At 41.0% G+C, this 13311-nt stretch overlaps 1 protein-coding gene across 2 annotated transcripts in view; it reads right to left on the bottom strand.

Moving 5' to 3' along the window:
• The window catches only part of MDM2 (MDM2 proto-oncogene), a 36703-nt gene extending 25993 nt beyond the window's left edge, over nucleotides 1–10710 (bottom strand). The window contains exons 1-4 of one of the 2 annotated variants that reach the window (XM_089674121.1): nucleotides 10533–10710; nucleotides 9834–9912; nucleotides 9664–9738; nucleotides 9423–9556 (exon numbers count right to left, since the gene is read on the bottom strand). In XM_089674121.1, coding sequence (XP_089530247.1) covers nucleotides 9423–9556; nucleotides 9664–9738; nucleotides 9834–9912; nucleotides 10533–10564 — 320 coding nt within the window. In that variant the 5' untranslated portion in view covers nucleotides 10565–10710. Of the gene's footprint in view, nucleotides 1–9422; nucleotides 9557–9663; nucleotides 9739–9833; nucleotides 9913–10077; nucleotides 10240–10532 lie in introns of those variants that run through there. The other variant, XM_089674122.1, reaches the window with a different exon arrangement.
• Between the last annotated feature and the right edge of the window lie 2601 nt (nucleotides 10711–13311).

Raw genomic sequence — 13311 nt, 5'->3', positions numbered from 1 at the left:
ACTCCTCCTCTCTCCAAAAACTTTTAAATTATTGATTGTGCAACAGGAAACTTTTAAAAAGTGATTCATTTTTGTTAGGTGGAAACTGTAGACACACATTTCTATAAATTTACTAAACAGCATGAATGAAGAATGAAACTGAATGAAAAAAAAAAAAAAAGAAGAACAAATCTCTGCTGCCCCTAGCAATCAGATGCTCCTTAGCACAACGTGTGTGCCATAGAGAAGAAGACTTACTCTTCTAGACAAAAAAGAACTCCTTTCTTTAGACACTTAACATAAGGCCCAATGTCTGTGTAAATTCTGCACATCTTTCTATACATTTGGACATTGCCCTTTTTTCGGGAAATGCTTTGTTAATTACGCATAACAGAACAAGTAATGTCCATTCTAATTGCAAGTTACAGTATTCCACTGTCCTGACTGACAAAATCAAATGTGTCAGAAAGGTGGAGTCAAGACTTTCTTTTCCTAAAGGAAGCTTGTATTGGACAAAATACACAATGCACAGACAGCTCATTCTAAAATTTCTAGTTTATCTTTTGTAATATTGGTCTAATACTATTAAATCTTTACAAATTCAGATCATGTGTTCTGAATTCCCACTGATTTTATTAAAGGCTGTTTGCTAGTCAGTAACCCATGAATTTATGAAGACAGAAGTAGCTGGAATTTTCAGAAGGTCAGCATTTATTTTTTCTCTTTGTACATTTCCATTAGGCCCTATTCAGATAAACAGTTGTGTTCAAAATAATAGCAGTCAGACATCACTAACCTGATCAATCACTGTTTTTGGTAGAAATGATATTTCTACATGGCAAATAATTTACTAGCAGGTGTAGTAGAGTAATAGAAATCCAACAGTCATGACATGCATGCTGCTGATTCTGTGTAATTGAATCACTAATTGAAAGGGGCATGTTCAAAATAATAGCAGTGTGGAGTTCTATTAGTGAGGTCATTCATTCTTTGAAAACCAGGTGGCAATTATTGCCCTTATTTAAGGAAGCAAGGCAGCAAATGTTGTACATGCTGGTTACAGTGCATTACTCTCTGAAATTCTAAGGAAAATGGGTCGTTCCAGACATTGTTCAGAAGAACAGCGTGCCTTGATTAAAAAGTTGATTGGAGAGGGGAAAACATATAAAGAAGTGCAGAAAATGATAGGCTGCTCAGCTAAAATGATTGCAAATGCTTTAAAATGGCAACCAAAACCTGAAAGATGTGGAAGAAAGCCAAAAACTACCATTCGAATGGATAGAAGAATAGCCAAAATGGCAAGGACTCAGCCAACAATCAGCTCCAGGAAGATCAAAGAAGGTCTAAAGTTACCTGTGAGTACTGTTACAATTAGAAGACGCCTATGTGAAGCCAAGCTATCTGCAAGAAGCCCCCACAAAGTCCCACTGTTGAAAAAAAGACGTGCTGAAGAGGTTACAATTTACCAAAGAGCACATTGACTGGCCTAAAGAGAAATGGCGCAACATTTTGTGGACTGATGAAAGATTGTTCTTTTTGGGTTTAGTGGCCGGAGACAGTTTGTCAGACGACCCCCAAACACTGAATTCAAGCCACAGTACACTGTGAAGACAGTGAAGCATGGTTGCGCAAGCATCATGATATGGGGATGTTTCTCATACTACGGTGTTGGGCCTATTTATCGCATACCAGGGATCATGGATCAGTTTGAATACATCAGAATACTTGAAGAGGTCATGCTGCCTTTATGCTGAAGAGGAAATGCCCTTGAAATGGGTGTTCCAACAAGACAACGACCCCAAACACACCAGTAAACGTGCAACATCTTGGTTCCAGACCAACAAGATTGACGTTATGGAGTGGCCAGCCCAATCCCCGGATCTTAATCCAATAGAAAACTTGTGGGGTGACATCAAAAATGCAGTTTCTGAGGCAAAACCAAGAAATAGAGAAGAACTGTGGAATGTAGTCCAATCATCCTGGGCTGGAATACCTGTTCACAGGTGCCAGAAGTTGGTTGACTCCATGCAACACAGATGTACAGCAGTTCTCAGAAACAGTGCTTATACAACTAATTATTCATTAAGTGATTCAAAGGAAAGCAAAATCTTCAAACATTTTTCAGTTTATATAGTGAATGTTTGAGTTTGTAAAGAAGAATAAAAACACTGCTGTTTTTTTGAACAGTCTAATATTCACTTTTCTTCACTTTTTTTAGAGGAACAACACAAATTTGATATATTTTTCTTCATGTTTTGATTTGGAATAGAATGTGTAGTGTTCCCAATGCATTTGTGTGTATGGAAATAAAAGCTATTAGAAGAATTTTGAGCTTTATTCACTTTTTTCAACACACTGCTATTATTTTGAACACAACTGTATGTGCATGTTACTGCACATTGTGCTAAGGCATGCAATTTACTTTAAATGGACCCTTAACAAGGCTAAACACATGAGAAAACATACCTGCGCTATTTATGACCAATGCAATGAACCACAATACACAGAGCATTCACATTTGTAAGTCGAGGTGTACTGAAAAGCAGGTGCATTGCTTTACATTGTATGGCCAAGTTTAGCTTTAGCGTGTATAAATAGTGTGAACAGCAATCTTTTATGAAATGTTCAGAAAGCTTTTGTAAAGTTTTCAGCAAGCTTGAAGCATCTTGCGTGAATCCTTTAAAGTCCAAGTGCAATTAAAAGAAAAAAAAAAATCAGCACAATCAGGAACATAACTTACAGAGTCAGTAGGATACATCCCTTGTGCCGATTCTTTTTCTGGTAATAGAAATCTTTCTACATTCATGACTCCCTCACCCACAACCTTTTGATGCACTGGGGGTTAATACAACTAAGGGGCTGTCACAGACTCTCAGCAAGAGAGCCTGACTATGCCTGTATCTCCACAGCAACTTAGCAATACTGGATTTTTTTTCTTTTTTGCTTTTTTCTGGTGGCTCCATGAATAAGCCACCAGAAAAAAGCAATTCTTAGATGTGAAGGCTGCATGTGTTTTTGCATTCTTTTTTAGAATTGTTTTCTTCTATTTTCATCTGGTGTTTTTCAAAAGCTCAGACTGGTATTGTCGAGGAGCTGTCCATTTCGCTGTGAGGGTCCTGAAGAGAGGTCTGGAGTCCGTTTTAGGGTTACAAGTACCTGAGAAGTGCCTTATCCCCATCGGTTTCCTAGATGACCACTAGGCTGTGAATATGTGGAATAGACTCCCTCAAGAGTTGGTTCTAGCCAGCTTAGTGGATTCTTTCCTACATACACAGAATATAACTGGATACTAACATTTATAGGTAAAGTTGATCCAGGGAGCGTTAGATTGCCTCTCGGGGGATTAGGAAGGAATTTATTCCCCTGCAGGAGCAAATTAGATCATGCTTTTCTGGGATTTTTTTTTTGCTTTCCTCTGGATCAACAGTGGGTATAGGATTGTAACTTGTTTTTTGGTTGAACTGGATGGACTTTTGTCCTTTTTCAGCCAGACTAACTATGTAACATACTGTTGAAGCATTAGCCTATACAACATGCAGCGCCAGGTTCTACAGCACTATGAGTGATTTCTCATCTGCTATCGTGAGGAAATCAACTCAGCCTCAATGCGCCTCCACCATTCAGAAGAAGCCTTGTGTTTTGTTTTTTTAACCGCTTCCCGACCACCCTATATCGGAAATACTGCTACAGTGTGGCACGGGTGCGCAAAATCACGTATATATACACACGAGATTTTGCATTTCCAGGTTGGGGACGGCTGTCAATCACTGGGTCCCGGCCGGTGATTACTCGTCGGCACCGCGTGACTGCTGAGGATATCGGACAGGGAGGAGAACTGTTTGTAAACAAAACAGTTCTCCTCCCTGTCGGCTTGTGCACACTGCTTTGGATGGCTGTGCACAGCATAGCCATGCAAAGCAATGAGATTATAGTGAAGCACACGGACACAGGACATGGTGAAACAGCACAGTTAACCCTTTGATCGCCCCTCATGTTAACCCCTTCCTGCCTAGTGCCATTAATACAGTGCCAGTGCTTTTTTTTTTTTAAGCACTGTTCACTGTACTGGTGTCACTGGGGATGTCAGTGACACAAAGTCAGTTCCCCCCAGTGTCAGAATGCCCACTGCAGTCCCGCAAAAGGTTGCTGATCACCGCCATTTCTAGTAACAGAAAAAAAAAAACCCCACACACCACAGAATATATACCGCCATTTGTAAACGCTAGAACTTTCATGTAAAACCAATTAATTTACACGTATTGGGATTTTTTTTTTTTTTTTGCAAAGATGTGTAGCAGAATACATTGTGGCCTAAATTTATGATGGAATTTGATTTTTTAAATTCAAAAATATTGTTTTATTTTCTCAAAATTGTCTTTTTTTTTTGCTATAGCGCAAAAAAACAAAAAAAACAAAACAAAAAAAAAAACAAAAAAAACGCACAGGCGATCATATACCATCGAAAGAAAGCTCAATTTGGGTGGAAAATGACAAATTTAATTTGGGTGCAGCATTGCATGACCGCACAATTGTCAGTTAAAGTAACGCAAAAAATGGCCTGGTAAGGAAGGGGGGTAAATCCTCAGGAAGGGCAAGTGGTTAAGCAATACATGGCTTCCCCTGGTTGGCTGAGGTTAAAATTGTGACATCTGCCTGCCTCCCCACCTTGGCCAACCACAGGAATCCACCATGACAAACATGTTTAATTGTAACACAGCTTTACAAACATTATACCGTACGCCTAAAGTGACCAGAAGGCATTTGGAAAACACTGCAAAACTGACCTGAAATATATCAACTGTCTCAAATTTATTTCTGAAATGTAGTATCCATTTGGCCAAAGCACTCTCACTCACTGGTTTCTACAAGCAACATAATGACTTTTCAGACACATCTCATACAAGTCTTTTTTCCCCATCCTCACTTATTGGAGTAGTCACAAACAGAACAAATTTCTGTCAAAGTGACTGTGTAAATTTCTACAGATAACGCTTCATTAAACATTACATAACATAAGAGGTTACATAACTTATTATTTAGACAATACATTGGTCCAGGTTCACTGACCTACCTTTGTCTCTTCACTTCACTTTTCCAATAAGACAAAAGCCAGAGGAGCACTGAGAGTACCTTTCTGACAGTAAATGTGTATCGACATAACACATTTTTATCCATATTATGCAGGTCACCAATGTTAAAATCAGTTTGCACAATCTCCATTAGATTTACCAAAAACTAGGTTGTGTGAGGGTCACCTTTACTGGATATTAATTTATTGGACTGTTGGGCTGGCTTAACTCCTATATTTTATTACATTAACATGAAGTAAAATGCAGCACTTTACCATGAAGTACCACACTAGTCTGTGCAGGGCCATTTGTTGTGAATGGCACTCCAATGGACAAACATACAGTAGCAAGTGCTGACAGACCCGCAAATCACTGCATGCCATTTTACCAGTGTTGCCAATACATTCTTTATGAATGAGCCATCTTAACACAATGCACCAGAACACTTGGAGTAGGAAGGTGGCCCCTTTAACCCTTTTGCTGCCAGAGTCGTTACATAAAACCCACAAAACATATATTTTCTAAATGCAGACACCCTAGAGGATAACAGTGGTAGATACAAATTTTTATGTCACATAATATTAGTGCAATGGTTTAGGAAACACAAAATTTCAGTAAACAATACACTAAAGTTAACTTTAGGGCACACAAACGCAATAAATTACCCAATATTTGGTAAAATGTAAAAGAGGAGCTGGGCAAGTAAATAAATACCCAACATGTCACACTTTCTATGTTCTAGTTTGCAAAATAATACCCTTCTTTTGGTTGTAATAAGACTGACTTGGTATTTGTTTGCTGTGTGTCTTTGCTTCTTCCGTATTTGAAAAACTTTCAATAAACTCAGACTGAACACAAAATTTAGTGCACTTACGAAACAGCAACAAAATTCAGTACCCTATATTTTCCCACAGGTGATGCTTTAAAAGCCCCTACCGGTCCTTCAGTTTAATGTTAACAATGAATAATGAATCTAGAATTATTGATCCCACACCGACATGCACAGTGATATGCAACATGTATAGCACAATCAATATTTTTGTTTGTGCCCCTCCCAACACATGTATATACATATGTATGTGCATGTATGAGAGAGTGAGAGGTCAAAAAACATTTATTAGACTTTTTTTTTTTTAACATGAAACACTTTTTTTTTTATCGCATAGGGACAAAAAGTCCCCTATGTGATGCATTTTTTGGTGACTGGTTCTCTTTAATGAGACATCCGGGGTCTAAAAGACCCCCTGACGCCTCACCTACCCACCAATTAATCTAATAGAATGCAGATTGCACTTCATTAGATTAGATATTTTCCCCAGCCATACTTGGGACAGTGACACCAGGACCCAGAAGTGATGTTTTACACATCACTTTCGGCTCAGCAACAGGAAGGGGAGATCATTGAATAGATGTTGGCTGATCTCCCTCCCCTCTAGCCAATGGCACCCACCATGCTAGTTCTGGGTCCGCCGATGGGCTCGAGGAGCCCAGGAAACATGGCAAAGGATTGCAGCAGTGGCTACTTCCAACACTAAAGTGTAAAGTCCCCTAAAGTCACCAAAGTAGTTTCTACAATGACAGCAATAACAGGGTTAAATGGGCCTTGCTTTAGACATCGGATGTTAAATCTAAAGGAAAATCTGTAATCAAATTTTAACATTTATGACCAAATATAGACTGATATGAGCAAAAAGACCAGCGTTATAAACTCTGTGGGTAGCAACTTCACATTTGGTCAAACCTGATTTTGAGCAACACAGCTTGTGTTCAGCATGCATTGATTGGTGCAATGGCTCCTGGATTTGTAGTTTGTTCAGTAACATGCCAAGTTTTAATCAAGTGTAACGTGACCAACTGTATACGCATATTTACAAACACAAAACAATGCACACTGGGCCTTATATATCAAAATGTCTTAATTTGTTTTTGTCATCTACAGGGATGTTCAATTCATATCGCCCGACGCTTGGGATATGTAGTTCTGGGCAGGTTTTTTTTTTTTTTTTCACCATTAGCCCTTCTGTTGGCAAGCAGCAAGGCTCATCTGTCAGGTGGAAGCATTCTAGCGGCAGCGCTGCCACTGATTGCTTCCACACAGCCCACTATGTGGCCAGCCTCCACCCCCCCTGCCTGTATTGTCTCCTGGGCTCAGATTGCCCATCTACAGGCCTGGAACCAGTTAGTGGATGCGGGCGGGAATAGGGCAGGGAGGAGAGTGGACACATCCACTCCCCTCCCCTTCTTGTCTTGATCCAGAAGTGATGTGACATCACTTCCGGGTCCCCGTTGACAGATTTCCCGGCAATCGAGGCCAGGAAAGAATGTAATGCAGTGCGATGTGCACTGCATTACATCCAGTGTAGTACAGGGGAGACATGCAGGTTCTTTTAGACCCTGGACATCTCAAAAAAAGAGAACCTGTCCCCAAAAAAATCATCACATAAAAAAGGACTTTATCCCCTATGTGATGGGGAAAAAAAAAAGGTAAATTATATTTTTTAAAAAATAGTTTCACCAAAGCATATAACCCCCCAAAATGTTTCAAGGCCCTGCACCCCAATATATGTACGCACATACAAATGTAAAAGCATGCACTGGGAATCCCTACGCATGAAAACAACAAATGCATATCACCACGCACGTCAGAATGTGAGCAATAATTCTAGCAACAGACCTCCTCTGTAATGCTAAACTGATTACCTAGAAAAGGCTTTAAAAGCGTCACCTATAGAAAATATAGGGTACTAAAGTTTGCTGGCATTTCATGAGCGCACACAAATTTAAGGTTTGACATGTTGGATATCTATTTACTCTATGCAACCTCGTCTTTTATATTTAAAAAAAAAAAAATGGATAAAATGTATTGCTTTTTGTGCGCTAAAATTAACTTAAGTTTATTTTTTACTGATATCTTGCGTTTCCTGGACCTTTGTGATAATATCGTGTGACATAAAAAATTGGAACAACCACTATTTTATTCTCTATGGCACTCTTGTCAAACTGGCAGCCCTACAGCTGTTGCCAAACTACAAGTCCCATGAGGCATTGCAAGACTGACAGTTACAAGCATGACTCCCAAAGGCAGAGGCAAGATGGGACTTATAGTTTCGCAACAGCTGGAAGGCTGCCAGTTTGACACCCCTGCTCTAGAGTCTCCGATTTCAGAAAATATATAAATGTTTAGGAGTTTTTTTTGTAATCTTCACGCCTTAAATTATTTTTTAAACATGTGTGCAAAAAACAGCTCTGGCAGCAAAAGGGATAAAGGATAAGCCTGACACTCCCCATTCCTAAGGAGCACCCAATTAGTGCTCATTGCACTGCAAGGTCTCACCCCTTCCTGCTAGCCTCCGGGTGTGGTGCTGGTGACAGGCAGGGAGGTGACAAGGAGATAAAGCCTTTTTGCTTTTTAAAGCCCCAGACATTACTTAAAGCAGATTTAAATACGGTTTTGGTTAAAAAGTATTTATTTTTTTATCAGGACAAAAGTAGATTGTCATGAGGGACAAGTAGATTGGGGCACCGATTTAGTCCCTGGACAAGCAGTTTTTTAAAAAATGAATGTCCACACCCGATAGAATATCACTTTCATGCCCCCATTTTGTACAGGAAGGACTAACGTATGCTGGACATACATGGCTCAAATATTGGCCGATTCTTGCTGAATTGGCACAAATTCCAGCCGTGGGTGTCTGTCAGTTTGACCAACTTTGATTTCAAAACCTAATAAACCAACTAAAAATTTCTCAGCTGAACAGTGACTGCAGCCAGACAGTTCAGGTATTATGACAGCAGCAAGAGCAGCAGCTGTCAGAACACACTAGCTAGCAGGGATTATTCCTCCATCATCGCTATTAAGCATGCATGGGGGAATCGATTGATAGAATTCCTAATGTGTATGGCTAAACTAAGGCTGCTGTGGTCAAGAAAAAAAAAAACATTTCTGCTTCAGGCACTGTGATATATAAGGACTTTGAAGGAAAGAGTAAAGAGTTTTTTGGGACAATGGAAAAAGAAGAGGGTTATTTTTGCAAGTCAGCCAGTTGCTGTAGGGAATGGTATGCAGGATGTTGCAAGCCAGTGAAGAAAAGAATGATGAGAGAGTAAAGAATAAAAAAGCAGAAAAACTGCCCCCCTCTCCCTGTAAAAGTTTCAGAATACACCAGAATCATATTCTGTGTCTTAATCCAGCTTAAATGGGAAATAAAGAGATAGACGTGTTTTTAAATTTTTTAAAAGGAAAAGAAGTAAAAGTTACAGAGGAAAAAAAAAAAAGCAGGACATTAAACCAGTGTGTGCACATGTGGTAACCTTTACATAAAATAAACCCTTCTAGAACGTCACAATCTCACATCCACACTGTATTCATATTACCTTGGTTCTTTTACAGAGAAGTTCTGTACCCCAAATAGTTCTCCCAGAGGATCATTAGAGCAGTGGACAATATGCTGTTGCTTCTCGTCATACAACTGCTTGGCCATAATGTACTGACCAAGATGGTAAATAACCTACAGCGCAAGTATGGAGACAATGCAATGAACTATATTATATCAGAAAACAAAGCACGGCTAATACAGATTGCATACAATCTTACGCAAACACATCATCCGCGCACCTCTTTCATTGTAAAGGTATCCTTCTGGGCACCGGCAGATTTTAACAGATGCAACAGAAGTGGATTTGGTTTAACCTGAAATAGTAACCAGTTGGAAGAAAACAGTCTTAATGACAGGCTGATGACAACAACAGTAAATGGAATAAAGAAGATCTAGAGCACTCACTCACCAGTGTTTCTTTGTCTGAGCCCATGATAGAAGAGTGTTCTATACAGTTGGTACTGGAAGATGATACATTGCACATTTCCCTGTAATGGAAGGAGGATTCTCTGTGAGAACACATGTAAACAAACACAAAAGAAGACATGAGTGGATTACTGCTTGACAGGCAGTGTTGATGACATGTAGATCAGTGATCAGGAGGATCAAAGAGAGGAGAGGGGTATTGGACAGCAGGAGAAGACTATTCTTACCTTGACATGTAAAGTGCTGAGGCTGTGGAGCTGGGCTCCCTCTATATAACGTGTGAGAGCAGACAAGTCGGGGCTAGATCCCTGGCACACACAGTGCATGTCTGAGCATGATCCGTACACTCACAGCTGACTCACCACCTGTCACACCAGCAGCAACACGACTAACCGGCCTGACTACTCCCAGCCGCTAGAGGGGGGTGACGAGGGGGCCCTGCTATCACCACACAGGACCAGCATGGACCCCCTCCCCGATACTCGTCCCCGCTCACAACGGCTCCCCCTCCCCTCTCCTCACACGAAACTCACCAATGTCCATTGTATACACAGAGCGCCGACACAAAGGAGGCCCAGTATACAGGAGCCCCCCTCCCTCCACGTACTACTCCAGCCCCGCTCCTACAGGCCGCACAGGCCTCCTCCACACCACATATACCTACCGGACACTGCAAACCCACCTCAGCGGCCCGGCGCCTTCGCCTTCCTCCATTCTGTGTGGAAAACGTTTAATCCTCCGTGTTTACCATAGAAGATGATGCAACACCTCCACACACGATATCCACAGCGACGTACACAGCCTAGGCCAGCCACAGGGCAGCGCGCCATCCCACGAGCTCCCCCTGCCGACAGACACCCGCGTCACACCTAACCTCTCCCTTCTACAACGACACGTCTGGCTGCTGGCGGCTCCACACACAATGCACTCACTCATCTAGTCAGCCAATCACAGAGGGGGAAATGGGGACATTGAGTGTTTGTCCGGGTCCTGCGACCATGATAAAAGACTTCTGCATTGTAGCACTGGCTTTAGGCCCCATTCACACCTCAGCGTTTTTTAGCTCCAAGGCGCTCAGGCGGGGGTAAAAAAAATCAATATTACTCCTTGGAGATGGTTCACATCTCCACTCTAAGCGCGTGAAGAACGCCTGAAGCTCAAAAAAGTTTTGGAACTACTTTTGTAGCTCAAACAGGGCAGATTTGCGTGTTTATGGCTGGTTTTTATCCTCATATTAAAGAATATAAATGTTTGATCGCTGCGTTTTTGCATGCTTTTTGACCAGTTCCCAACCACGGTATAGCCGAAGGAAGGTTACAGCACGGTTGTGGAATCCATTGACGTCATTCCTGAACCCGCGGCGCCGGTAGGACACAGCGATCATGGGGTACGGTAAACAGCCAATCACGATGGCCTTTTACCATGTGATCAGCTGTGTCCAATGACACGGTGATCACCGGGTAAATACAGTTGCCGGTTTTCGGCTTCACTTTCCTCACACTGTCACAGCGTGAGGAAAGTACTGCCAAGAACCGGCAGTTGTCAGCAAAGGGATCGGCACTGAATCAGTGCCCACCTGTGCCCTGCAGTGCCACCCACCTGTTTCACTCAGCAGTGCCACCCACCTTTGCCCTGCAGTGCCAACCATATGTACCCAGCAGTGCCACCCATCAGTGCTGCCTACAAGTGCCGCCCATCAGTGCCACCTATCAATGCCGCCTATCAGTGCCCATCAGTGCTGCCTATCCGTGCCACCTCATCAGTGCTGCCTATCCGTGCCTATCAGTGCAGCCTCATCAATGCACATCAGTGAAGGAGAAAAATTACCTGTTTGCAAAATTTTATAATAGATACAAAGAAAAACTTTTTTTTTCACATTTTTTGCTCTTTTTTTTGTTTATAGCGCAAAAAATAAAACACCCAGCGGCGATTACCACCAAAAGAAATCTCTATTTGTGTGAAAAAAATGATAAAAATGTCATATGAGTACAATGTTGCATGACCGCGCAATGGTCAAAGTGCGACAGCGCTTGAAGCTGAAAATTGGCCTGGGCAGGAAGGGGGTAGAAGTGCCCGGTAGGCAAGTGGTTAATGCCCTTTTTGCACGTTTTTCTGCTCAAATAAAATTTTTTAAAATAATAGTAATATATAAATAAAAAAATCATGATAAATAATAATAAACCCCTAACCCCAGCAAAAAATGAAATCAATTATTATTAATAATAATAACAATACTCAAATAAAAAAAAAAATCATTATTAATAATAGAATCCAAGAAGGTAAAAAAACCTTGAGACTTTAGAACCACTTTAAGGAGATTCAACCTATTTTTACTGTTTGCCATTACTGATGAAAGCAAAAGAAAATTCCACATTTTGGGTTGTCCCCAGAACAAAAACAGTGGGGATATATTTCAATAGGGATACTAGTTCTGGTGACTTGAGGGGGAGCCCAAGGAATTATCTTAACCACTTGACCACTGGAAGGTTTTACCCCCTTCATGACCTGGACATTTTTAGCTATTCAGCACTGTGCTACTTTAACTGGCAATTGTTTGGTCATGCAACACTGTACCTAAATTAAATTTATATTTTTTTTTCCATGGTTCAGTGTCACCATAGTGACACTTTACTACTCTGAGGGGGATCAGGTCAGGGATTTTTTTTTTACGCTGTTATTGCTGTTACAGTGATTGTAACAGCAGTCATTTGAACAGTCATGAATGTATTCAATTCATAACAGCTGTTCTGTTGACATAATGTGATTGGCTACAGCCAATCACATGATACAGGGTGCTGTGACTAGCCCAGGTACCATGTAATAGCTGTGGGCCAATCACAGGATCACTATAGGAAGCACAGCTGTTATGAATGAAATTAATTCATAACAGCTTTGTTGACATTGTAATCAAGTGATCACACAGCGATCAATGCAGTTGGGTACAGGAGCAGAGTGCACCCAGCAGCTGCACCAGTGTGCATGTGCCAGGCAATATATATTTATGTTGCAGAGCCTGGCAATGCCACCCATCCACAGTATAAGTGGCAGTTAGGGCTTCAGAGAGCATTTGAAAGGCAACACCTTTCAAAATGAATGCAGCCACCAAATCTAAGGAATGACAAACTGCAATATAATGCGTTTTGGGTTTAATACCACTTTTAAGGGAGTCAGTTTATTTTGAATGGGCTTCTAATATAACAGAAAACCCCAAAAAACATGCAGTATTTTTTCAGACATGCAGTAGATATACAATGGGGGGGAGGGATTTCCAATTGACACTTAGGCCTCATTTACACTTCTATGATTAGTAATTCTACACCCAGAAGTGATCGTTTTTTTCCTTCCCTGATCATTTTATTGTGCAATTAGATTTCTATAGCAGGTTTCGCCACATTTAACCATGTTTACACACATTTAGCCACTTTTAGAGCTTCTCACAGTGAAACTAATGACTCCTATGC

Source organism: Staurois parvus, unplaced genomic scaffold (genome assembly GCF_062004578.1).
Source record: "Staurois parvus isolate SC_StPar_1 unplaced genomic scaffold, SC_StPar_1.0 ptg000147l, whole genome shotgun sequence".
Lineage (NCBI taxonomy): Eukaryota > Metazoa > Chordata > Amphibia > Anura > Ranidae > Staurois > Staurois parvus.
This window is presented reverse-complemented; position numbering and strand designations above follow the sequence as displayed.